Source organism: Sciurus vulgaris (genome assembly GCF_902686455.1).
Source record: "Sciurus vulgaris genome assembly, chromosome: 15".
Taxonomy (NCBI): domain Eukaryota; kingdom Metazoa; phylum Chordata; class Mammalia; order Rodentia; family Sciuridae; genus Sciurus; species Sciurus vulgaris.
The window spans coordinates 51026556-51054420 of record NC_136476.1 but is presented as its reverse complement, the minus strand read 5'-3'; the positions used below and the strand labels follow the sequence as shown (position 1 = coordinate 51054420).

Sequence of the window (27865 nt, the reverse complement as noted above, 5' to 3'; positions counted from 1 at the left end):
AGAGGGGCACCGCCCCAGCCAGAAGCTGGGGAGTTATCCCAGCTTCTCACTCCTGCACCTTCACAGTCAATCATTCACCGTGTCCCAGCCCCACCTCTTTTCTCATCTCTGAAGGGACTCCCTGTGTTCCAGGATCACCTTCACTATTGCAGATACCTCCTGGCCAGTATCTCTGTTACACTCACTCTGCTCACCTTAAGTCCATGCCTTCTGAGCTGAAGCCATGCTTTAGAGGTCTCTAAGACACTTATCTATTGCGGTCACTCTCCCTTTACACACCTTCAATGACTCCCATCATTCTCAGGAGCAAGTTGAAGACAGTCAAGATCCAGCCCAGGCTGACCTCTCCCACCTTGCTCCAGCCACACAGAATTTCACTGCTAGAATTTCTTAGGTTCCCTTTGGGTCTTTGCATGAATTATTTATTTTGAGGGTGGGAAATGGGAAAGAGGGAATCATGCTTTTTCTCCCCTACCCCTTTGCCTAGTTGACTTCTTCTCACTGCCACAGTTAAAGTGGATGTCCCTTCTCCCAGGAAGCTTTCCCTGATGTCCCCCACTCCCAAGCTTGGTTTGGTGGTTTCTTCTCAACTTCCATCATTTTATTACCTCTAATTCCTGCCTTGTAACAATTGTTTACTCACCAGCTTCCCTACATGCTCTGTAAATCCTTCAGGGCTCAGATGGGACCTGTTCTCCAATGCACATAGCACTTGTGAGGGCTTCCATAGCTGCTGAATTATTAAGTAATGAATACATAAAGTACCTTAGAGTTAATACTTCTAGGAGATGTAGCTCAGTAGTAGAGTACTTACCTGGCATACAGAAAACTCTGGGTTTGATCCTCAGCACTAGAAAGGGAAAAAAATTAAAAAAAGTTAATACTTAAGATTCTCAGAAGTGGACATTCAGAAAAAAAAATCCCAAAGTACTCATAAATTCTCCAAAGATAAACCTGTGTTATGATTTGATAGGTGGAATGCGATGGTGGAGTATGGGGTGGGGCATCGGGAATGGTCCACCCCATCTGTGTATTTGATCACTGACAAGTGTTTAGAATTGCTGCTGCCACCAAACAGGAGCAGATTGACTTTTAGTTTTTTTCCTTTTTTTTTTTTTTTTTTTTTTAATGATGCTGGGGATTGAACAGGGCCTTCCTTATTGGTCAGTTTTACTGTTTTTGAGTTCTCTTCTGACAATGCATCCCCTGTTGCCAGACTCTTGAGGGGGCTGGTCCCCTCTTTGTAGTATGCCAGCAGTAAGCAACGTTGATTACTGGGTGAGCTGATCTGCCTTTTTCTCCTCAGCACTGAGCTGGGATCTAACCATCCAAAATTCTACAGGGTGTCCTCTCCCAGCACTGGGCCACTCCCTCTGGTTCCTCTGGCATTCCAGGTCCCTCAGGAGAACCTTCTGAGTCTCCTAGCTGCAGGCTGCTGTGGGAAGGAGACTGCAGGGAGAGGAGACTCTCTGTAGGAGCTGGCCTGGGATCCAGTCCTGTCCCTACTACTGAACCACCCCAAAGCCCAGGCTAGCACTCAGGGCTTTACCTTTGCCCTCTATAAAGTTGGGGTGTTTTGGGAACTGGCCTTCAGAGTCCTCATCAAGGATTCTTTCACAGAGAAGTTTTAGGAAAAACTTCTCAAGCTGGGGAAGATATATCCACCATGGAGATGAAAGGGAATTGTTCCCTCAGGCCCCTCTTCCTGCTTTTCTCTCTGACCTGGGTGAGACATTCTACCACAGGGACTGGCTGGGTTGGGTGTGTCAGGCAGCAGGACAGAAGGCGAGTCTGGACAGGTGGACAGTGGAGCCTGGGCCCCAGGGTGGGGTGTGCATGTGTGTGTCTTAGAGAAGGGGGAGGTAGGGGTGGGTCCTTGGCAAAGGTCAAGGATGGGAGAGGTGGCTCCAGCAGGCCGGCTGCCTTTACTTGGTGACTGCCCCCAGGAACTACAGAGACAGACATGGGCTGGGCTAGGGCATGACTCTGCCATGGGGCTGGGGAGGACCTGGAGGGTGGAGAACAGCCCCTTGGTGAAGTCACTTTTGGGATAGGAGCCAAGATCCTTTTCTGGGAAGGAAAGGAGGTGTCATGCAGAGGAGGGACTCATGTTGGTCCACAGGAGAAGCAGGTGATGGTAGAGCAGGGAGAATGAGGTGCCATGTTGTTTGGGCTGCTTCTGAAAAGGGAAGGGAAGAGTCATATCACCAACCCCTCCATGGGGGAGAGGGCTGTCTTGTTAGAAGGCAGGGGAGAGGGACAGGACACCATGGGGGACGAGGGAGCCAATAACCCTCCGCCAGGGTTTGGAAAGGAGACTCTCAGAAATCGAGGCTTGGGTCAGGTCAACTCTGGACCTCAGTTGTTCCTCTGTGAAATGGGGAGAATTTTCTTGGTTCCTGATTACCAAAGGCACCCAAAGACAAAGTGTCCCCTGACATGGTCACCAAATACTGGAGAGTCTTCCTTGCATGTTACTTTTGAAGTCCTGGGGAGTGAGAAGAAAATACAGCTGCAACGTGGGCTGAGTGGAGTAGAGAGGGGGACATCTGGACCTGTTGAGGGCAGAGTGATGCTTCGGGGTGCCAGAACCCTGACCAGATCTACCCCAAGTCTCCCACAACTGGGGGACATTCTGACCCTCCCTTCTCAGACATTTCGAGCCCTGGGTTGGACCCCTCTCATTGACCACCCACCTCTCTTTTCCTCTTTGTCCTAGAGTCTCTCTGCAGGGTTCCCCAGCCCTCCTCACTTCATTGAACACATATTTATTGAGTGTCTTTTATCTGCCAGGCAGTTTCTAAGCCCTGAGGATTCTGTGGTGAGCCGGACTGTTGGTCCTTGTGCCTCTCTCATCTCCCACTCAGCCAAAGAGAGACCCGGTAAGAAAATAAGCCAGGGGGCCCAGCTGCAGCTGTGGGAGCTCCCAGAAGGCACCACATTCAGTCTAGGGGAGCCAGAGAGCAAAGACTGTGGATCCTGAGCTTGAAGAACAAGTTGGCATTTCCTAGGGAGAGCTGTGAAAAGGGCTCAGGCACTGGCGGGTGTGCTGAAATCACTCCAGCAGGCTCACAGGGACCAATTAAATCTTTAGAGATTTTGCAGACCGCTTGTTACACATTGCCACCATTCAAAAATTAAATTATATAAACATATAATTAACTATTTTGAAAACAAAGGTAATATAGAATCACTTTCTAATTATTATTATATTTTGCTATTATCGATGCTCTTCAAAGTATTTACATCTGTTGTATCTTTAAGGTGGAGAGACCAGATAATGGTGTGCTGCTGCTTATCTGATCCCAACTCCTTGTTCAGTGACATCATACTGGTAGTTGGAAAGGCCGCAGTGAAGTTGACAAACACTGCACATCAGGGCTGAACTTAATTAATTGTTTTGTTGGTTGCATGGAACAAAGGACGGCAAACTACAGCCTGCAAACCAAATCCAGGTGGCAAGCTAAGAACAACTTTTTATATACTCAACCATCTATCTAGAAAAGAACAAATATGATCTAAAAAGAACAAATATAATTTTAAAAAGAATGGCTTTTAAAACATTTTTCCATAGTTGAAAAAATCAAAACAAGAGTATTTTGTGACATGGAAGATACATGAAGTTCAAATTTCAGTGCCTGTAATAAAGTCTTATCAGGACATACACATGTTCATTTGTTTATATATTATCTATAGCTGCTTTGTGCTGTATTAGTAGAAATGAGCAGTTATAACAGAGACAATATTGCCCACAAAGCATTAAGTATATATTATTTATGCATATTATTATATTATATGATATTATAATATTATAAGCCTTGCAGGGTTGGGGTTGTGGCTCAGTGATAGAGTGCTTGCCTAGCATATGTGAGGCACTGGGTTCCATTTTCAGCACCACGTGTAAATAAATAAATAAAATAAAGGTCCATTATAAATTTTTTAAAAATTAAAAAAATCAAAAGTCAGTCAACCTTCCCTTTAGTAGCATGAAACTCGCTCAAAGTCGATCAAAGACTTAGGCACTAAAACATAGACCCTGCACCTAATAGAAGAAAAGGTAGGCCCAAATCTTCACCATGTTGACCTGGGAACTGACTTCCTTAACAAGACTCCTAAAGCTCAAGAAGCAAAATCAAGACTCAATAAATGGGATGGATTCAAACTAAAAATCTTCTCAGCAAAGGAAACAATAACGTGGAGAGAGAGCCTGCAGAATAGGAAAAAATCTTTACCACATACATTAATCTCAAGGATATATAAAGAATTCACAAAACTTAACACCAAAAAGCAAATAACCCAATCAATAAATGGGCAAAGGAACTGAGCAGACACTTCAGAGAAGATATAAAATCAATCAACAAATATGTTTGTTCAACATCTCTAGCAATTAGAGAAATGCAAATCAAAACTACTCTAAGATTTCATCTCATTCCAGTCAGAATGGCAATTATCAAGAATACAAGCAATAAGAAATGTTGGTGAGGATGTGGAGAAAAAGGTACACTCATTCATTGCTGGAGGAATGCAAATTGATGCAACCATTATGGAAAGCAGAATGGAGATTCCTCAGAAAACTTGGAATGGAAACACAATTTGACCCAGCTATCCCACTTCTTGGTTTATTCCTGAAGGACTTAAACTCAGCATACTACAGTGTCACAGTCACATCAATGTTTACAGCAGCTCAATTCATGATAGCAAAACTGTGAAACCAACCTAGATGCCCTTCAATAAATGAATGAATACAGAAAATGTGATACATATACACTGTGGAATATTACTCAGCCTTAAAGAAGAATGAAATTATGGCATTTGCAGGTAAATGAATAGAGCTGAAGAATATCATGCCAAGTGAAATAAACCAAACCCAAAAAACCAAAGGCTGAATGTTTTCTCTGATATGCAGATGCTAATTCATAATAAGGGGGTGGCTAGGGCAGAATAGAGTTATTTTGGATTAGGCAGAGGGGAGTGAAGGGAGGGGAGAGGGTATGGCAGGAGAAAGGCTATATCAGAATGAATTGAACATTTTTACCCCATGTGTATATATGACTACATGACCAGTGTGATTCTACATTGTGTACAACCAGAAGAATGAGAAGTTCTATTCCATTTATGTATAATGTGTTAAAGTGCATTCCACTGTCATGTATAACTAACTAGAACAAATTAAAAAATTAAAAAACTATCAAAATATAATATTTCACAATATTATGATATAACATTATACCACAATATTTTATATCATATTACATATATGTTATAATATTGTAATATATTGCCTTATTGTATTATATTTATTACATATATAAGGTGATGTAATATTACATGCATTATAATATATATTGGTAATATATCAATATATTGAAATGTAATTATGCTTTAATATATGTAATAATATAATAATATAACACTCTAGTATCAATAATATAATATGTAAAATTTTTTTTTTTTTGTGGTGCTGCGGATTTGAACCCAGGGCCTTGTGCATGCAAGGCAAGCACTCTACCAACTGAGCTATATCCCCAGCCCTAAAATAAATATTTGTGTGTGTGTGTGTGTGTGTGTGTGTGTGTGTGTGTGTGTGTGTGTGTTTGTGGTGCTGGGGAACCCAGAGCCTCATGCATACTACAAAGTGCTACATGTCCAGCCCTAAGCATAAAACATTTTCTGTTTGGCCCTTTAAAAAAAAGTTTTTCAGTCCTTGGTCCAGACTTAAGAAAATGATGAAGAAAAATGTTAATAATGTTTGTGGATTAAATTTAAAAGTGTTTGATGTGTATGTATGATTTATATTGCTACATATATGTTGAGGAAATATTATTCCAATATTTGAAAGCTATTATTCAATTCAGCAAAAAAAAAAAAAAAATCCACTTACATCACTGGATAAGTCTAAATCTCAACATATCTTCATTTCAAAATTTTTGTCTCAGTGGGGTTGTGGCTCAGTTGTAGGGCACTTTCCTAGCCTGTGTGAGGCACTGGGTTCAATCCTCAGCACCACATAAAAATAAATAAAATGAAGGTATTATGTACATTGACAACTAAAAAAATATAAAATAAAAGGCAGCTCTGGAAAAAAATTTCACCTCACAATTAATTAATTATTTTTGGTGCTATTGAACACAGGGTCTCAGGCATGCTAGGCAAACACTCTAACCATTGAACTACATCTCCAGTCTTCTAAATTTTATTCTGAGACAGAGTCTTGCTACAGTGTTGAGACTGACCTCAAACTTGCAATCCTCCTGCCTCCGCCTCTTGAGTTGCTTGGATTACAGGGGTAGTTGGGATTGCAGGTGAGTGCCACTATACCCAGCTGTCTTACTCTGTAATGTAAATGAAATACCAATCAACATTTATGTTGGAACTACATTCAATGACACGAATGACTGCTAAATTGGATAGTAATTAAGCATTTATTCATGGTTTAATTTTGTCAAATTCTATGAATTGTACTAAAAAGGTTGACTGCAGAAACAAAGATTGGCAAAAAATCAAAGAAAGATCTATAGAGAAATCAAATAAATCTATAGAGCAATTGACTCTAAAACTTAAAATAAGGAGCACTGTACATTTTGTGTACTATTTTAAAATTATGTGTGATTTTATACCAGCAAAGGTTGTAATAAACATATGTGCACATTTAAATAGAGAATCAGCTGTTAAGCATTTACCAGCATATACCATGGCAGAGAGGGTCAAGGGAAATCCCTGTGTTCCAAGTATTGAGAGAGGAAGCCATAGGGCTAACGCACCCTTGTGAGCAGGGCTAAGGAACCAGACACTATCCTGAGGGCTGTGGGATGTCAAGGGAGGATTGCAAATGTAGGAGGGCCCGTGTCCCATTTGTGTTAGAAGAGCATACTGACAGCTTTGTGATGACCGGATCACTGGGGACAGACTAGAAAGGACTGAGTCGGTGAAGGAAGGGAGAATAATAGCAGCAGCAAACTGTATTTTTGTTGTTGTTGTTGTTGTTTTTTGTTACTGGGGATTTAACCCAGAGGTGCTTGACCACTGAGCCAAGTCCCCAGTCCTTTTTATTTTTTATTTTGAGACAGGGTCTCACTAAGTTGCTAGGACTGGACTTGAACTTCCAATCCTCCTACCTAAGCCACTGGAATTATAAGTGTGTGTTACCACACCCAGGAAGCAGCACACTCCGAAGAGCACTCATTATATGCCAGGCCCTCCCCTAAGCACTTCATTTGTTTTATAAACTCATTTAGTAATCATGACAACTTCATGAAGACAGATAATATTATCCGTGTGTGTGTGTGTGTGTGTGTGTGTGTTGCCAGAGATTGAACTCTGGACCTTATGCTTGTTAGGCAAGTGCTCTACCACTGAGCCACATTCCAGACTATATTATCTCCTTTTCACAGGTGAGAAAACTGTGGCACAGAGAGAGTAAGTGACTAGCAAGCAGGTGAGTTGGGATTTGAATGCGGGTTGTCTTGTTTCAGAGGCCACACTTTAACCACCATGTTAAACTTTCAGATTAGAAAGATGGTGAGGATTGGAGTGATGTTTCTTCATTTTAATATGTGCTTGAGGTTGACCATGTATTTACAGATAATGCCTGGCTCGTGGGTGGAGCTGAGGATATTCTTTATTTTTTAATTTGTTATTTTTTGTTGGGGATATTCTTTACACCCAACAAGACTTGACTTGTGACTAACTGTATGTGCAGGTGAAGCAGGGGAGAATCCAGGGTAGGTGGACTTTTACCAGCTTCCTTCTTCTGACAATCTACTTACTTGGATTATTTGCAGACTAACCTTCTATCCTCTGCCATTCTTGGGGACAGACTCCTGAGAAGGAATTTACAGGTGACAGAGGGCAGGAGGGAAAGAGCCTATATAGGCCTAGAATAGGGCTGTCTGCTCAAGTGTGTGTGAGCTAAGAAGAGTGGGGTGTATGAATTATTAATAGGAGGGGCACAGTTAGGTGGCTTGGGATCTAGACAGATGAGAGAGGATGTGTCCCACTACACATTGGTTTGGCCTCTAAGACATCTGTGTTTGAGCAGAAGTTTGATGGTAGCCCTTGAGGCATAGTGACAGTGGTGTGTGTGTGTGTGTGTGTGTGTGTGTGTGTGTGTGTGTGTGTGTATTTTGGTGCTGGAGATTGAACCCAGAGCCTCACACATGATAAACATGCATTATCACTGAGCCACATCCCCCAACCATCATATATATATTTTAAAGCTAGAGGATGGTGGCTAGGCAGGCCCTACACTGGGTGTTGGTCCTCTGAGGCCACAGGTATCAGCTTGGGGCTTCTTATCCGCTGGCTCAGCAGGTCGCACAGGTTGGTAGGTGACTCAACTCTTATCCTCAAACAACCCTTGTTCAGGAAGGGGCAGGGGTACGTAGAATTTTGTATCTGGGTATTCATCTGTATGGGTGGATATGCTGTGTTACACATCTGGGTCTGAGATGCATGCCTGTATCTGACTGCACACACAGGAAGTTCCTGTGTACATAGTCCCTTTTTTGAACTGTGCAAAGATGTGGGCCCCAATTGACAAGAGTGCCTGTGGCATAAGGCAGAAGTTGTGTGAGCGAATACAGCACTTCCCAGAGCACATGAGCAGGGGTTTAAGAGGGATGCTGCTTCAGAGGCTGGTGAGCCATTGGAGCAGGTGGTTTGGGAGGTGGTAGGTGGGGAGGGCTCCCAATGACAGCTCATCATCCTCAAGAAGGGCTTGGTTGGCCCAGATGGCAGAGCTAGGCATCCTAAGTCTGTGGTGATGATGGCAGTTCCCTAAGCTTATCCCTTAAGTCCCCTGCTTCAGGCCAGGGCAGCTCTCCTATCCTAGCCCTGAGAGGGAATGCACACTCTGCAGGCCACACAGGAGTAGTAGTGTGGTAGATGGGCATGGAGTCAGCACTTTCTCTTAACCCCTCAGCAGGTGGGAAGGACATTAGGGTCTTGGTGCTATTTGGTCTGCAGAAATATGGGGAGAGCATGTCAGGTCCAGGGTGCCCTTCACCTGTATGTACTGTGTGCATAGTCCATGGCTGAGTGTGTTGGTCCCTGCCCATCATGCTCTGTGATCTGAGATATACCTGAAGCTGGGCAAAGAATCTGAGCCAGGAGCCAGGAAGCCTGAACTACTCCAAGCTGACACTTAACTGACTATGGAGATATCCCTTTAACTTACCCACTGTAAAATTTAGTGAGGGCAGTAATCCCCATAGGGTTGCATTCTAAGGTTGTAGGGTAGCAGATTCTCATGGAGGTATATGGAAAGTAAAGAAGGTTTAGTCTTGGGGGCTTCAAATGGAGAAGGGTGACCTTGGCTGCATCATTTGGTTGAAGGACTAGGGATTCCCAACAAGTAACTTACCAGAGAATGTGTACTCTGTCCTACAAGGTGTTGGAACCTCCTGAAGATGGGAAGCATTTAGAGTTCTGGGGCTAAGCTTCAAAACAAATTAGCAATAGGACAGGCTAAGACCTGCATGCAGTGAGGCTGGGAAAGTCTCTCCACCCATCCCTACCCCTAGGCCCCACCAGGGGGGTGAGGGGGATGTGAACAGTAGCACCCCCCTCCTGAGGCCACATCACTCCTCCCTCTCATTTAGCCGCCTCCACCCCAGCTTGTTGCCTCTCAGGTTCAGGCTTCCCAAGTTCAGAGGTTTCATCCTGGGGCTGTAGGCTTAGCCAGAGCAAACAGAGACAGCACTAAAGTCAACAAAACAAGAAAGAAAGCAGCACACGTGATGTGGAAAAGAAAGCCTGGACGCCCCAACGAAGGTGTGTGGACTGGGATGGATGGAATTCATGTGGGTCCCCTCAGAGCAGGACCCGAGGACTAAGAGTGGCCGTGACAGCCCCTGTGGTGAACTGGAGATGAGGGCTCCTGGTGATGCCTCCAGGGGACTCAGGCCAAAGGAGTCAGCAGAGCCAGCCAGCAGGGGGCGCTAGTACCATCCTCACGGGGGCTGAAAGGGATGTGGTTGGGAGTCTGGGGCTGGCATTGCGCCCCCTTCTCACCACACTGAGGGCCTAGGCTGAGTTGCCTCGGTGGTTGCAGAAAGCAAGTAAGAAGCTTGTGGGTGGGAACAGCAGGCAGCAGTAAACAGTCTGGAATAGGAGAGAGGAGCTCCTGGCTCTCTGCCCCACAGCCTTGCTACCCGCAAGGCTCAGGGTTTGGGAGTCTGGAATTCCTGGGGTGCCCAAGACAGTCCACCCCCACCAACCCGTCCGCAGGCAGTCACCCTCCTTGATAATCTATTTCCTATCTCCCACTCAGGGCAGAGAGAGCTCAATTCTCTCAACATACATTCAATGTGCACTTGCTGCGTTCCCAGCAAGGGAGAATCGGTTGGAATTAGATGTTCCCGCCCCTAACGGCTCTGCTGGGGCGTCTCCAGGAAACTGCCTGCCCACGGGATTCTCGGGATTCTAGGCTTCCCTGTCACGTTTGGATCCCCTAGTCATTCAGTGAGCCTGAGCAGGCTGTCTGTTGATTGAGCAGGCGGTTGACTATGGAGATGTCCCTAAGGCAGCTGCGCCCCCAGACCAGAGGGGCCACCAAGGGTTCAAGTTCAGAGGCTGAGAGGCCAGGCTGCAATGAAGAGGATTGGGAGACGAGAAACGCCAGGCTAGAGATCTAGGTGGAAGTTCCTGGGCTTGAGTGTGCTATCTGGGGAATGAGCACATTATACTCCACCCCCAGCCCTCCTAAGCATCAGCCAAGAGTGGTCAGCAGGGTTTCCCTTCCTCAAATAAGTTTCCCATTCCCCACCCAGAGTGTTACCAGGAACTTGTCACACCCCTTACCAACTCAATCCTTTCTCCCACTAACCTGCCAGGACATGAGGATTAGTATCTTCATTTCATAGATGAAGATACCTTGTTAAAATTTTTGCTGTAAGTCACCCAGCACCAATTAGGAATCTGAACTGGATTCAAGCTTAGGTGGGCCTATCTATAAAGCTTGAGTTATGAGCAGTCACCACCAGGTGGGGGAGCCCCCCTGAATAAGGAAACCCCAAACCAGCCCCAGACTCAGGCTCCTGGCAAAGAGGTCCTGGGTTTTTCCACTGCTCCTTCCCTTCCTACCATGATATCACTCTGTTTTTGTCCCTACTTCTGACTTCCCTCCCTGTTCCCATTAATCAAGAACCTAAGACTCCACCATTATTAGACTTTTCCCTTGTGGGTTAAGAAATTGCTACTTGTGGCTTCTCCTTTAAAATGCTTTATTGTGGGAAGATTTTGAAATTGATTTAGGTAGAAATCAAAGGATAAAATTAGAAGGTGAAAGACTGATGGGGGAAATTGACAATGGAAGGATCAGCCCTGAACTCACTGAATGGGGGGCATCCCGAAGCATGGGGCCACCAGACATTGTTTGCCTCAGGTGGGATGCCACAGGAAGTACAGCACCATCAACAAAGGATTCTCTGCTTTCCTAGACTCACCCCCCCAAAAAAAAAAAAATTGAACTGAAATAAAAACATATGAAGCTAACTTCCCATAGATTCTAAGAAATACAGGAGGGAAAATTAAATGAGCTTACAAGGAAGCAAAGAGGGAAATCCCAAACACAGGACTTCCTTTATTTCTTTTTCTTTTTTCTTTTGGTACTGGGTGTTGAACCCAGGGGCACTCTCCCACTGAGCTACATCCCCCAGCCCTATTTATTTATTTATTTATTTATTTATTTACTTATTTATTTTTGATACCAGGGATTGGATTCAAGGGTACTTAGCCATGAAGTCATATCCCCAGTCTTTTAAAAATATTTTATTTAGAGACAGGGTGTTGTTGAGTTGCTCAGGGCCTTGCTAAATTTGCGAGGCTGGCTTTGAACTTGCAATCCTCCTGCCTCAGCCTCCTGAGCCACTGGGATTATAGACATGCGCCATCATGCCTGACCCTCTTTCTATTTTATGAGACAGGGCCTTGCTAAGTTGCCGATGCTGGTCTTGAGCTTGCAATACTCCTGATACAGCCTCTGTAATTATGGGATTACAAGTGTGAATCATTGTGCCTGGCCCAATCATGGAACTTCCTATAGGACCACATTTGCTTGGCAAATCAGTGATATGAACCAATGAAGATGGAGAATAGGGAAGTGCTCTTAATGTAAGTGTGACCATGTTTGGATCCTGACTTACATAAACCAACAAATCAATACAAAGAGACATTTTGAAACTACTGTAGATATTTGGTCATTCCATACAATTGTTCATTTTGTTAGGTACAGCGTTGTAATCATGTAAAAAAGTTCATATATTTTAGAGATAAACATCAAAGAATATTGGGATAAAATGACAAGAGTAGCTAGAATTTGTTTCAAAATACTTCAGAAAAAAATGTAGATGAGGGCAATCCTCTTGGGTCCCTTTCTAGCTGCAGGAACTTTATTTTGCTTTACTTCAATACTTTTGAGTATTGGTACCAGAGATTGAACCCCAGGGGTGCTTAACCATGGAGGCACATCCCTGACCCTTTTTATTTTTTGAGATAGGGTCTTACTAAGTTGCTTATGGCCTCGCTGAGTTGCTGAGGCTGGCTTTGAACTTGAGATCCTCCTGCCTCAGCCTCTTGAGCCACTGGGATTATAGGTATGCACCACACTGCACCCAGTTACTTCAATAAATTCTTGCACTTTGCTTGTACCCTCTGATGTGCATGAATCTCATTCTTTGAATTCATAAGACAAAGAATCCACCCAACTCTACACTCTACATTACTTCTTTTGATGGTTTACCTGGGATCTTCAGAAATCCTGATCCCTGCCCTATGTATACCTTGTCCAGTTACCCACCATCTGCCACCATGGACCTCTGAATTGCCCTGATGCACAAAATGCCCAGAGTCCATTAAGCACCAGATAGTTATGAAGATTCAACTTAACCTGAAAATATCACCAGACTTCCATAGGGGCCATTAGATGGGACTCTGTAGGAGGACTTGGACTGCTGTTCCCCTTTCAATACCCCTTATTAACCTGAAGAAACTAGAGTGGTCATCAATCCAAATTCCCTAGTGGCAGTTATGATTATCTCTTCAGCGAGGGAGAATGAGATCAGAAGGAAGAGATAAGGCTAGGCAGATAGGGTGGTGGGCTGCTTTTTAAGCAGAAGAGCACAAATTACAGCTATAAGCTTTTGTTGAGAAACTTGTAAAAATATTTTTTAATCAGGAAATCTGTGACCTGGAATCCATGGACTCTCCAAAGAAGGAAAACTGCCTGATCAACATTTTGAGTGGACTAAAGGTTGCATGAATGCCTCATGACACTGAGTGCCTTACCCAGGATTGAGCTAGGAACTGACTTCCTTAAACCTATAGACCTATATAAACCCTAGGTGATAGTCATTCACTGGTAACCTTTTTGGTTTCCTCTCAACTGCAGGAACTTTATTTTGCTTTACTTCAATAAATTTTCCTTCTCTTTTTTGCTACCAGGGATTGAACCAAGGGGCATTTAACTACTGAGCCACATCCCCAGCCCTTTTTTTGTATTCTTTTTAGACACAGGTTCTCATTAAGTTGCTTAGGGCCTCATGAAGTTGCTGAACCTGGCTTTGAACTTGGGATCCTCCTACCTCAGCCTCCCAAACTGCTGGAATTACAGGTGTGTGCCACCACACTTAGCTTCAATAAATTTTTGTACTTTGCTTTCACCAAAAAACAAAAACAAAAACAAACAAACAAAAAAACAAAAAAACAAGTTGATGATCTAGAATATGGATAATGGTTACACAGCTGTTTATATTCTACTGTTGTGCATGTCTGACATTTTCTTCTGGAAAGTGATGTGGGTCATGTCTCCAGGTATTAGGGTTTGGTATCTCCTGAGTTGCCTGAACCTGGGGACTCATCTCTGCCTGCTCCACTCTCACCACTCTTCCTCCTCTGACTCTGTAGACTTGGTAGTTTCCTTCTTTAGAACTGAAGCATAATGCATTGTCCCCCAGAAGTGGGCCAGGTTCTCCAGGTAAGCTAACTTGGCATGAGAGGCATCTCTGATTCACTGTCTACTCCCAATTCTATTGGCACTCTCTCTGAAGTCAGTCAAATCTTCCTTTTCTCCATCCTCATCTTTCCTGCCAGGAAAGCCTGTCCTAAGCTGTTCAGTATAAGGGCTGGGGTACATCCAGAGGAAGGTTCAGAGTTGTGGACACCAGACAGACACTGGTGCCTTCTCCAGTGGGACAGGAAGATGAGAGACCAGCTCTTGCACCGATCCAGAAGCACCCAGTTGGGAATGGGTACAGATGGTAGGAACAATTCTTTGGATGTCCTCCTGGCTATAGGACAGGGCAATGGAGACACTTAGACCACCACCCTAGAATTGAGCAAGTTGTAGACTGTTTCAGGAGAGGTCCCTCCCCCAACCCTTATTTTACTTTGTTTTTATTTGGGGACCAGGATTGAACTCAGGGGAACTCTACCATTGAGCTAGGTCCCCAGGTCTTTTAAAATTTTATTTTGACTCAGGGGATGCCTAAATTGCTGAGGTTGGCCTTGTACTTGTGATCCTCTTGCTTTAGCCTCCCGAGTCTCTGGGATTACAGACATGTATCACCACACCCAGTGCCTCACTGATGCTCTTCTAAATTCATTCACCATCACTTCTTTGTTTCCTTCCTGCTATTCCATCTCGTCATAATGTCGACCTCAATCATACCATTTAACTTTTTTTTTTTTTTCCACATAGGGGAGTTTATTGAGCAAACAGGGTGTCTGCAGGGTGAGAGAGAAAATGAGAGGGAAAGAGGAAGGGCGCGCACTAGAGAGGGGAAAAGCGAGGAGGAGAGAGAAAAGCCCATACCATTTAGCTTTAATCCTCTACCATCACCTCCACAATCAGTGATTTATTCCCCTATTCTCCCAACACTAGTTCACTGCTCAAGTTCTGAGCTTCTCAAGTGCAAGCATGTGGCACTTGTCTCCATAGCCTTGGTGGGAAGGCAGACAGGGAGACCTGTCAAAAGGAAGGTACATGCTGTGTCCAAGCTGCAGACAGGTGTCCTGGAAGACAGGAGGCACTGGTGTCCACAGGATATACTTGAGTTGTCAAATTGCTAAGAGTTCTTCAGGTAGATCGGGGAGGTAGCCACTGTAAAGGCATGAAAATAGCTGGAGACTCCAGGCCATATACAGATCTTGTCCTGTGCATCGTGGAGAGGGAGGTACAGAAGACTTCAAGCTTAGAAAGGAGCCAGGAGTGGTGGCACATGCCTGTAATCCCAACGGCTTGGGACTCTAAGGCAGGAGGATTGCAAATTCAAAATGAGCCTCAGTAACTTAGTGAGGCCCTAAGCAACTTAGTGAGACCCTGTCTCAAAAAAAAAAAAAAAATGTTGGACCTTGAGGACATCATGATAGGTAGACAGGGCTGGGGATGTGGTTCAGTGGTAGAGTGTGTGCATGGCATGCAAGAAGCCCTGGATTCAACACCAGCACCACAAATAAATAAACAGTGCTTCCTGCTATGTGTAGGCACCTGTGGGTAAATAAGCAAGAAAAAAGTTTTTTAAAAATGTGGCAAACATAAAGAGACAAATACTGTGTGATTCCAGCTATACATGATATCTTAAGAAAAAGATTCATAGAAAGTAGAATAGTAGTTGCCAGGGCCTGGGGGAGGGAATTGTTTAACACGTACTGAATTTTCACTTTGCAAAATTTTTGCAAGATTTTTTTCTGTAATTTTTGCAAAATGAAAATGAAAAGGTTGTAGAGGTTGGTTGTGCAAGTGTTAATACACTCACCATCACTGAAATGTACACTTAAATGCACAGTTAAGTTGGCAAATTTACCTCCTTATCACATCAAAGGAAGAGAGAAGAAGAGAGAGAGGAAAAAGGCTTTGAGCCCTCAAGATCTGTAGCTCAACAGGAACTTGATGGGAAACCTGCTTTTCATACTTGTTATTATGACCTCCTAAAAAGCCAAAGAAGAAGAAAAGAGTTTACTTCTAATTTGGAATTAGAAGATGGTGACACAACAGACATCAACGTGGATGAAGATATTCTGGATGGCTGAACATAGTTTTCCATTTACTTGACTAAACAAGATCACTGTTAAGTAGAGATGTTGATTTTCATTCTGTCCACAGTGCTTTGAACTGTGAAAAACTTTTTTGATTTTTTATGTAAGCGCTATGAACCAACAGGACCACATTGGCTTCCTATCTGCAGAGGACTTTATGTGTAGCATTTAAATCACTATGTTTTCCTTGTTAAGTAAAACAGAGTGGGGCTTTTATCTTTTTTCATACTGTCATTTGACTATAGTCTTTGATTAAAAAATAATAAATTTTAAGCGATGTATTTTTTACAGTGGGAAAAAAAAAAAAAAAAAGCCACAGGCCCATGAAAGTCAGGATAGGGCCTAGAAGTGAAGGAGGCTGCCCAGAGACGGAGTGTGAAGGAGACGAAAAGGCACGAAGCCTGCACTGTGGGGAATAACCCCAGGGTGATTGTCCCCCTCCTCCACATCCCATCCTTGTTTCTTTGGTTGAGGTGTACTGGGTTATCCTTAAGCCGGGCTAGAAGCCAGGACACCTGGGTTTGACTCACTCTGGATCTTGAGCTGTGCCAAGAAATGGTGTCTGCTTGCCCAGCCCAGTCAGCCCAGCCTACACCTGAGGGACCAGTAAGGGTGTGGGAGGTCCCTCCAGGGACACAGGGAGAGGCCTAAGAACAGGGAAAGTCCTACCCTGCCTGGGGTCCCCATGTTACTTCAAGCCTTCATGGCCGAGGCTTAGTGCCTGCAGGTATTACTGCCTCAGTCGCTGCCCCCACATGCGTACAGGCCCTTGATGCAATTGCTGTGTTCCTGGAAAGCTGTCAATGGAGTCCCACCTTCCACTGGTTCACATGATCATTTCAAATCTGCTTTCTTTCTTTTCTTTTTTTTTGGGGGGGGGGGGTGGGGGGCAGGTGGCGGAGGCTCTGGGGATTGAACTCAGGGGTACTCGACCACTGAGTCACATCCCCAGTCCTATTTTGTATTTTATTTAGAGACGGGGTCTCACTGAGTTGCTTAGTGCCTCACTTTTGCTGAGGCTGGCTTTGAACTCGCGATCTTCCTGTCTCAGCCTCCCCAGTCACTGGGATGACAGGTATGTGCCATTGTGCCCAGCTTCAAAGCTGCTTTCTCATTGAAGTGGGGCTTATTGTTAGCATTTCCTGGGATGTCTGTTCCCTATCTGTCCTCAAGGAGACAGCTATGTATGGAAAGGCCTCATAATTTAGACAAAGATGAATGGGGTTGTGGGGGGGGGTACCTTAGGGAACAGATAGCCTCACCCATCTCAAGGGAGGTAGAGAGGTTTCCTCACTGGGGAGCCTCCAGTGTGAGTGGGAAGTTGGCAGTCATACCACACTGGGAATAATGGGGCCTCCAGGCCTGCCTCCTTTCTCGGGCTGAGCGGAAGAGTGGAGAGAGTGTAGCTTGCCTTGGGGGAGCTGAGATGGGCTCCCTGCCCACCCCAAACCCCCTGTTTCAAGCCCATAGCCCCTGACCAGATCAGATAGGGCACGTTCCTGCAGCTAACTGCCTACTGACTGGGGCCGTGCTGACGCAGGCAGGAAAATATTAACCCAGCAGAATGAGTGCTTGCTCATGTGTGCGCACGTGTGTGTGTATGTGTATGTGTGTGTCCACAGAGGCTTTCACATGCCAAAACACAAATAAGCATATGCCCACACACAAACACACACTTTTCTATTCACACAAATACATGCAGACATACACAAAGCCACAAATCCTTTTCTCACAGACAAATACCCTCTGTGTTCTCTCCCCGGCTGCTTCTGTGGAGACACCCTCCTTCAGGCATTCTTCCCTGATAGCACCAGCTTACACTAGATAGTGAGAGGCCTGAGCTCTAACCCTGGTTTCTGATGTCAAGTTAAGCAGCTTGACACGGACTTTATTTTATGTTTGAGACAGCATCTCACTAAGTTGCCCAGCCTGATCCTGAACGTGATCCTCCTGCTTCAGCCTCCTGAGTAGCAGGGATTACAGGCGTGTGCCACCATACCCAGCTTGACCTGGGCTTTAGGAGGAGCAGGACTGGGTTTAAATTTTGATTCCTGGACTTAAAGCATTATTGCTTTTGGGCAAGTGACCATGTCTGATCCTGTCTGCTTTAGTTTCTGCTCAGTCCTGGAGGCCTGTACACGGCTCTGAGAAGGATCCAACTGGCAGTGGGGATGAGGGGGAGGGCAGTCTGGAAATTGGTGGGTATCAAGGTTAAAGTACCCCCACCTCTCTCCAGCCTAGCATCCTAGCCCCTAGTTCCCTCCCTGAGGCCCCTGGCCTCCTGACCCCAGGGATAGGCAGAGACCTGGTCTGTGTTCTAGTTTGTGGGCGATCTTGGGAAAATTGCCACCTTGCTTTGAATCAGTTTCCCTACCTAAAAAATTATTTCGGCAAGGGACACTTAGCTGGGTGAGGTTTAAGGTCTTTCATTTTTGGAGCAGTCTGAGAATCTTCGTGGCTTCAGGTGATTCCAGAGAGATCAGAGTCCCACCCCTACCCCTGCTCCTTCAGCCAGAGCAGCTCTATACTCAATTGTTCACACCTCAGGCTCCTGCCTTATACAAAGAGTTACATGGCTCAAAAGAATCTGAAAAACTACAAGAGTAAAACAGTTTGATGGAAAGAAGCTTACATGTTAAGTTAGTGAAATTATTGTTGATTTAAACAGGTAATAAGTTGAAATATTAGAATTTTGTTGTTTTGCTTTTCGTACCAGGGATTGATCCCAGGGGTGCTTTACCAATGAATAGCATTCTTGGTCCTTCTTATTTTTTATTTTGAGACAGGGTCTTTCTAAGTCGGTGAGGGTCTCTCTAATTTGCTGAGGCTGGCCTTGAACTCAAAATCCTCTTGCGATAACCTTCGGAGTTGCTGGGATTATAGATGTGTACCACCACGCCTGATGAAATACTAGTTTTTTTTTTTTAATTTTTAATATGTCAAACCTTGGGGGGTTTTTAGGGAGGAAGTTCAAAGAAATTTTAAGCATCTTTAGTCATTTTTGTTTCTTCATCCTGATTTTTTAAAATGTCTGTTTGTATTTTCATTCCTGATTGGGTTTTAGCCGGTTGTATCTGTCCCTTGATGTTCACAACAAAGAATAGTTAAATCTTGGGGGGGATGGTTAATGAACTAAAATCAAATTCTAGGCTTGTATGAATTTTTTGGGATAAACTCAATGACTATGTATAACTATAAAGCTCTAATTTAAAAAAAATCTGGAGACAATCTAAATGCCCATCAAGGGAGTTTCCACATTATGAAAGATCCTTCAAGTGGAATGCTGGACAGTCACATGTCTCGGGTGAAAGTGGACCTATTGGCAAGGACAGAGTCTCAACAAACCTTTGAATGAAAAAAGTACTTTACAAACCTGTATTATTGTTCTACTTATTGTTGACAAAGTGGGTAGGAGATATGTATATGTGCACATATTAAAAAAGGATTAGAACTGGCATGGTGGTACATATCTGTAATCCTAGGAGGTTGGGGTAGGAGGATTGCAAGTTCAAAGCCAACCTCAGCAATTTAGTGAGACCCTACAGACATACACAAAGCCACAAATCCTTTTCTCACAGACAAATACCCTCTGTGTTCTCTCCCCGGCTGCTTCTGTGGAGACACCCTCCTTCAGGCATTCTTCCCTGATAGCACCAGCTTACACTAGATAGTGAGAGGCCTGAGCTCTAACCCTGGTTTCTGATGTCAAGTTAAGCAGCTTGACACGGACTCATCTCAGTGAGACCCTATCTCAAAAAAAAAAAAAAAAAAAAAGGACTGAAAAGGACTGGGGATATGGGTCAGTGGTTAAGTGCCCCTGGGTTCAATCCTTGGAACAAAACAAACAAATAATATTAATATATATTTTTTCAGTGCTGAGGATTAAACTCATGGCCTGTCACATGCCAGGAAAACATTCTACCACTGAGCCACACCTGACTCTAAAATGGATCCCAATTCACTCCCTTCTAATTCTGCCTCAACTGAGACCCCACCTCACTGTTGACCTTATCTCACCTCTCATCCTGATAATACACATAGGAAAGGAATAAAGGCAGATTTCCCCCTCTTCCAGGTATATCTCTTCCTCCCTAAAGGAAGAAACCTAGCATCCTGATCCTATTCAGGATCTCAAGAGGGAAATGAGGAGCACAGTCTTACGCTTCTGGGACTGTTCCAGTGGAAGTTAGTTCCTAAAGGAGGGATTCTGACTAGGAACCCCTGGCACTGCACCTACCCCTCCCTCTCCCTGCTGCCTCCTGCTGGGTGTGTTGGGATGGTTGTATGGGGAAGGGATTGAGGCTATGCAGGTTGCAGACCTGGCCTGGTCTTTGGCACCCTCTAGAGGACAGTTTCATACCCAGATTGGATTTTGGGCAACCAAATCCTATACCCTCTTCTACCAAGGGGGCTGCTGGCCTCAGAAGCTCCCTGGACTTATTGCCTATCATCCACCATTCCATTGGCAGGTGTCCTTATGATGTGCAGACCAGCAACATCTTCCTTATATCTCAGCACTGTATCACCTGCTCAAATCCCAACTGCCACCCTGTCCTTCCAGACCCAGCCAAGATTTGACTCTAAAAGACCACCTGGAGCTAAGTGTGGTACGACAGTTACTCAGGAGGCTGAGGCAGAAGGATTGGAAGTTTGAGGCTAGCCTAGTGACTTAGCAAGACCCTGTCTCAAAATTAAAAAAAAAAAAATCTTAAAGAGTTGAGGGTGTCACTCAGTGATAGAGATGCTTGCCTAGTGAGTGAGAGGCTCTGGGTTCGATCTCTAGTACAGCCAACGATCAAGCAAAAATAACAGTGTACAATGAATCAAAATGTGTCTGTAAAAATAAAAAATATTTTAATTAAAAAGAAAAAAAACCCAGCAAACAAAAACCCCAACCTCTTGGACTGCAGCTGGTTCCCAGGCTCCCTCCTGATCCCATCTTGGTCACTGAGCTCCCACAGACCTGAGCTTGAGTCCCTCACTGGTCCAGCTTTGACTCCTTCATGAGGCTTCATTGCGTTTCCCAAGGGTGGCATTTTCCTGAGGACAGGGCCTAGGTTTTCCCCTCTTGGCCTCAGTCAGGAGCTCATAGGGGACCAGGCCTGGGTTTCCCTCTCCCATCTCAGAATAGGTTTTCCCTGAAAATATAACATGTGGGTCCTTCCCTTCAGACTGGAGGCCCTTGAGGATAGTTCCTGAGTTTCCCCTTCCCTACTTCAGGTTAAGGACTCCCTGAGAAGTGACTCAATCTATTCCCCAACCCCATCCCCAGGTGACTACTGATCTCCAGAAATTTCCACCTCCAGTTCCTATTCTGTAGCTGGGGGCCTAGGAATCTCTGTAGCCTTTTTCCAGTTTTGGGACCCTGAAAGGGCTACCTTAGGCTTTGGTTCCAGGGATGGGCCCAACACCTGGATTGGAGGATCATTCCCTTGGGACTGCAAGGTACAAAGTGCCTACCTGGAGCTCCACCTCTGACCTCACAAGAGCTGCCTCAGAACTTAGTTTCCATGGTGCCACTGGCAGGACGAGGGATGTTATTTTGGGCAGTGCGTCTGGACTTGGCTAGCAGTCAAACCCCTGTCCTACTGACCTCTTCCCTGGAGGGGCAGGAGCAGCACTTGGGGCTGCCCTAGGAAGGACTGAGAGGCAGACTCTAGACTGGGGACAAAGAGATAGTTGAGCCCCAGCTGGGGGTACAGACTGCACTGACAATAATGGAGGAACAAGATTGAGACTTACTTTAACTGAGGAGCTCCCAAGATAAAAGCTGGGACACCTAAGGCCCTTTGGCAGAGTGAGTGGGGATTCAGGTAGGGCTGGGGCAGGTTGGTCTCTTCAGGGTGCAATCCTGGAAGGGCCATGGGGGATCATGATGGGAGGAGGTGGCTGAAGGATTGTTTGGGAAATGAGCACCAACTTGGATTTCTGTTCTGGTTCAGTCCTGTGTTGCTGTGTGACATGAGCACATTTCACCGTCTCTCTGGGCCTCAGTTTTCTTAACCTATAAGGTGGCTTCTGGGAAGACCAGAGTAGCTTGGTGGAACAGAGACTGGGAGAATGCATTGGGCTAGGAATTCAGTGGAGTACAGGGGTGGGAAGAGAAGAGAGCTGAAGACCATCAACCCAAGACCAAGGCAAAAGGAGGCAGGTCATGGACAGGCCAACTCTTGGCTTGCAGAAGCAGCTTCTCCCTTGGGGTCCTCCCTCAAGGACTGGAACTAGAGGGTTTCTGCCTTCAGGGTTGAGGATATGAATTTGTGCTGCAGTTAGCAGAGATTGGACTAGAGAATAATGTTATATAGGATGAGGAAAACGCAAGAGTTATTTTTATACCCTCAATATGAGAGAAAAATAGGAGTACAAGGGGGAAGTTTGGGGAAAGGTTGGGGGGGCGTTGGTCTTTGTTCTGAGGCGAAGGCATGGGCTAAATGAGTTTTCAGGGCCACATCCTGTGTACATTAGTGTAGGGAAGAGGTCCTGGAAAGTCACAGTTTAAATTAGCAACAAGTGAGCTTGAGGTTAGATTAAAGGCATGAGAGGCATGAGAGGTTTTGTGAGAGGCTGGAGCCACTGAGGGGAGGCCTCAGATCTTACACTGTTCAAAACTGGGTGTGTTGCAGACTTGGGAAGGTCAGGAGGACCTCTAAAGGACCTGGTCCAGAAGTCAGGGGTCCTAGGGCCAGCATGGGTAGAGGGGTGGGGACTCCAGGGCTTTTTCCCATTGGCTAAGGGACACCCAGTCCTGCCAGTTTGGCTGAGATAAGGGGCTGGCACTAGCAGGAGCTAGCTGCCCAGTGACCTCTCCCCTGGGGGACTGAGTCTGATGGGAATGTGGGACCAAGTTCTGCATCCTGCAACCCCAGTGATCTCTCTTTGGTTTCACAGCATCTACAAATCTGAAGGATAAAATATGGCTCAAACAGGTGGACAAAGGCGGTAAGGTCCCCACCCCATTCCCCACCCCAGTCCCTGGTCCTCCTCCAGGCACATCTCAGTGTCCTCCCTGTCTGTCCTCAGCTCTCCCTCTGGCAGCTCCTCCCCTAGTTCTTACCCTTCCCACTTACCTGGTAGCCCATGGGTGAGAGAAGTGTGCCTCCCACCTGTCTCTCATGTCCTCATGGCACAGGTAAGCACAGGCTGGGCCTTGGGGTGAGGGGCTCAGAGAGACCTGGGTGAGGGTTCATGGGTTGGTCACTGGACTCTGACTGCCCCTCTCAGCTGAACTGAACTTACCATTTCTTGGACCCTTGGGTGAAATAAGAGTCAGAGTTCTTGCACAAGTTGCAAGAGTTAAGTTCTGGTTATCTAATCCCCTTTAGCTCTCTGTGGGTCCCCACCCCAGTCTCAGCATCCCTCCTGCAGCCACACACAGCCTTGGTTTTCTGCAGACAGCTTAGAGTGAGTGACTCATCCCTCTGCCTGAAGTGCTCTCCCCCAGTTACCCGCTCGGTGCCTTTCTTCCCTCCCTCAGCTCTACTCAAAGGCCATCTTTTCCATGAGGCGTACCCAGACTCCACTTGCAATCATGCCAACCGGCTGCCTCCCAATCCCCCTTTCCTTGCCCCAGTTCTCCCCAGATCTTACCTTCTTCTGACCCATGAATGCACCTGCTTATTTCATTGCTGTCATCTCCACAAGCGCAGGCATATTTGCAATTTGTGCACTCTTAGACTGAGAGAATGAATGTTTCCCCCTCTGTACTAATGACATTGCTATGTCCAGCTCAGTCTTCCTCCTGGGCTTTAGACTCCACAGACCTGTTGGTGTCCTACAGGCAACCAAGATCCTGGTTGAAACCAACCTCCTTCTCTCCCTCTGAACCTGCTCCTCTGCCTGTGGCCTCAGCTCAGTCAGGTGTTCCTTTCTTCTCAGTTGCTCAAGCCAGAAGTCAAGGCCACATCCTTGATGTTTCCCTCTCCCATGCCTCACTTCTAGTCATATCCAGAAATATCTAGAATGTGTATGCCTCCTGCCATTGATTCTAGTACCACCCTCCTTCCCACAGCCAGGGTAATCACCACTGCCCTCTTCTTCCTCTTTATCCTCCATACCTCAGCATCTTCCTCCTCTCCACTCCTCGCCAGTCTTTCCCGAGTCTAGTCCTCCTCCTCATGATCATTAGGGCCTGAAATTTACTTGTTCTTTTTTTTTTTTTTTCTTTTTTCTTTTCCTTTTTTTGATACTGAGGATTGAACCCAAGGGCACTTAACCACTAAGCTGCATCCCTAGCCCTTTTATTTCTTAGTTAGAGATCAGGTCTAAGTTGCTCAGGACGTTGCTAAGTTGCTGAGGCTGGCTTTGAACTTGGAATCCTCCTGCCTCAGCCTCCTGAGTTGCTGGTATTACAGGTATGCACCACCACATGTGACTTTTTTAAAAAAATATTTATTTATTTTTTATTTATTTTGGTACCAGGCATTGAACCCGGGGTGCTTAATCACTAAGCCACATTCCAAGCCCTATTATTATTATTATTATTATTATTATTATTTATTTTTGAGACAGGGTCTTGCTAAGTTGCTTAGGGCCTCACTAAGTTCCTGAGGTTGGATTTGAAATTGCTATCCTCCTGTCTCAGTCTCCTGAGCTGCTGGAATTACAGGCATGCTCCACCGTGCCCAACATGAAATTCACATTTTCATCTTTCTGTTCATCCATCTGTGCACTTATGGAACAAATATTTATTAGGCTCTGTAGAAAGCTCTGGGATTTAGTTGAGAGTAAGAGACAGGTTCCCCCAGTTTTTATTCATCCAACCAATACATCTTCTATAGGCCTGGCACTGTATTAAGCACTGAGGATAAATCAGGAAGTAAGATCCCATCCCATCTGTCCTGTCCTTTCCTCCCTACCTGTCTCTTGTTCATTCATTCATTTACTTACAAATATCTCTTTGTGCTCACCTGGCTGCAGAGCCTAGTTCATTTTGCTGGCACCCTCACCTTGGCAGAGGCTGGTGCATGTTTCAGGTTTCAGAGCTGTTTATAGAGCCCAGCATCAGATGTTGCCACACCCCAATGCTGTTTGAAGAGTACCTCACTATTGCCAGATCCTGGCCTGTGACCCCCAAGTTCTGGCTCCTGCAGATAGACAGACATATAACTGAGCTCCACTCTTCAGCCTGCTCTCTATGACCCTGCTTCTCCCAGCAGCTCCTCATCACTGCATGTTGCACTTTCTGCTCCCCAGCAACCCCCTCTACGAAGTGGCCACTTTGGTGTGTCCTTCCCACTTGTCCATTCCTGTAAGAAGGAAGAAGGAGCCTGATTGGGTCATCTGCCCCAGTTCCTCTTCATGTCCCTGTGGCTCTCAGGTGTCTCTGATCCCAGCTGTCCTGGGCATGAGGAGGTGTATGTGGAGAAGCTGCGGGGTTACCTATTAACTCAGTCAGGAGTCGAAGGGCTAATGGGCAGTAGGCAGACTTGACTCTTCTTTCTGCCCATGGGCTTGGGCCACTGCTTCAGATCCAACGCCAAGATGGTCTCCTGGTCAGTGCTAACGAGGATACAAGCAACACTGCAGAAGGAGATGGTGCGGGAGTTCCTGGCTGAGTTCATGAGCACATACGTCATGATGGTGAGTGGGTGGGGGGCAGGGGGTGGGTGGGTGCAGCAGGGGCAGTCCACAGATCCTTCCCCAGATCCTTCCACTGACCCATGAGGCATATTGTTACTTCCTCTGCCTCTGAGCTGGGAGCCTGCAAAGAAAGCAGAAAAAAGTAGGTGAGAGGCATTTCTCAAAAATCTTTTTGGGACAGAAAGGGCTCATAATTTACTAGGATAGGGTGAAACCATGAGCTGGGGAGTCAGGGGGCATGGATGGCCATGGAGAAAAGGAAAACCAAGGGTAAAGGGGTTTCTGAAAACCTTGAATGTCAGGCCTTGAAAATTAATTCTGAGATCAATGGGGAGACATTGAAGGTTATCAAGCAGGGGCGTGATATAGCCATATCTGGATTTTAGAAGGTAGTTTTTGGGTACAGTGTGGACACAAAGCAGGAAAGGCAAGGCTGGAGGGAGAGGAGCCAGTTAGGAGGCTAATCTAGATGGAGTAGAGAGAGGGCTGTGCCAGGAATGGTGGTGCATATCTGTAATCCCAGCAGCTAGGGAGACTGAGGCAGGAGGATGGTGATTTCATAGCCAGCCTCAGAAACTTAGCTAGGCCCTAAGCAACTTAGTGAGTCCCTGTCTCTAAATAAAATATAAAAAAAAGTGGCTCAGTGGTTGAGTGCCCCTCAGTTCAGTTTCCTGGCACCAAAAAAGTAAATAAATAAATAAAAAGGAAGAAAGAGGAGGACTGAGACAGGGCTGAGAGGGAGAAGAAAGCACATATGTAGAGTTGTAGGAGATGGAATCAAGGATACTTTGCAAGTGACAGATGTGGGGTAAGCACTGATGGGCCATTCTGTATAGCAACAAGCAGAGATGAGGTTGGTTTGGACATGATCAGGTGAGATGCTGGTGGAGAATTCAAGAGGTAGTGAATTGAATACAGGACTCAAAGATTGGGCTGGGAGGTAAGAGAGGAAGTGCCTTAGAATTGGTTAAAATTGTCCAGAGAGAATGAACCTGTGTGAGAGGGACACTGGAAACCTGGTTTCTTATCCTGACCCTACCACAGAGTCACCAGCAGGCCTCAGGCAAGTCTCTTCTGACTTTGAGCTTGTCTTCTCAGTTTTCAAGTACGTAGCATCCAGCCTCCATGGGCTGTGGGCTGTTGGCATTCTGGCTCTGCTATCTTCCAGCTGTGTGTGATCGTCCACCAGCATTTGAACTGCTCAGAATGTTAGTTTACTTTTGGTAAATGGGGACACTAGCATCAAGTCCACAGACTTGTGTGAAGAAGGCCAAGTGCCAGCACCCAGCACAGATGTGTTGACACATATGTGTTGGTCCCCTGTTATGATGACAAGTGCTCTCATCTGCTCTTTCCTCCCTGCATTCCATCTTCTCTTCCCCTTCCCTTATCTGCTTTGGCTCCTGAGCCATGATGACAATAGCCGGATCCTGTCCCTCCTTGATTCAGGAGAAAGTAATTCATTTATGATAAGACATTCCAGTCCCATGAGGGCTGTTAAACCTTGGAACCTCAGAGGCGGGAGGGTGCCTCCTTGGAGAGCCCTTAGGGAAAGTAAGCACTGCCCACATGCCTTGATACCTAACCACATCTGCTTTCCTTTTTCTTTTATTCAGATTATTATTGAGCATCTACTACATACCAAGCACTCTGATGCTAAACCCCTTACGTGTACCACCTTCCCAAAATCTTACAATGGCCTTGTGAAGTAGGTACTATTGTTAGCCGCATTTCACAGAAACTGAGGCTCTGAGAGAGTAAATCACTTGTCCAAGGTCACCCTATTTTTTTTTTTAATGCGGTAGTGGGGATCGAATTCAGGGCCTTGTGCTTTCGAGGCAAGCACTCTACCAGCTGAGCTATCTTCCCAGCCCCCAAGGTCACCCTTTAAGTCAAGATTAAATCCATAAGTGAATCCCATCGTTGTGCCCACCAACAAGAATGGAGTCCTTGGGCTGGGGTTGTGGCTCAGTGGTAGAGCACTTGCCTAGCAAGTGTGAGGCACTGGGTTCAATTCTCAGTACCACATATAAGTAAATGAATAAAATAAAGGTCTATCAACATCTAAAAAAATTTTTTTAAAAGTGGAATCCTCACTAGAATAAGATATATTCCTTGCTCATTTAATATTATCAAAATGGATTCTATAGTCATGTATGACTAAGAAGAACCAACAAAAATATTCACAAAAATTAAATGTAGTCCAGCATAATATCAAAATTTTCTTTTCTTTTCTTTTTTTGGTATTGGTATA

At 45.4% G+C, this 27865-nt stretch overlaps 1 protein-coding gene across 9 annotated transcripts in view; it reads left to right on the top strand.

The window, feature by feature from the left end:
- Positions 1–2817: 2817 nt before the first annotated feature.
- The window catches only part of AQP7 (aquaporin 7), a 34439-nt gene continuing 9391 nt past the window's right edge, over positions 2818–27865 (top strand). For 2 of the 9 annotated variants that reach the window (XM_079113270.1, XM_079113265.1), the window contains exons 1-3: positions 21640–21829; positions 22921–22971; positions 25500–25611. In XM_079113270.1, coding sequence (XP_078969396.1) covers positions 22946–22971; positions 25500–25611 — 138 coding nt within the window. In that variant the 5' untranslated portion in view covers positions 21640–21829; positions 22921–22945. Of the gene's footprint in view, positions 2883–21636; positions 21846–22533; positions 22666–22707; positions 22972–25499; positions 25612–27865 lie in introns of those variants that run through there. The other 7 variants (XM_079113269.1, XM_079113271.1, XM_079113273.1 and 4 more) reach the window with 7 other exon arrangements.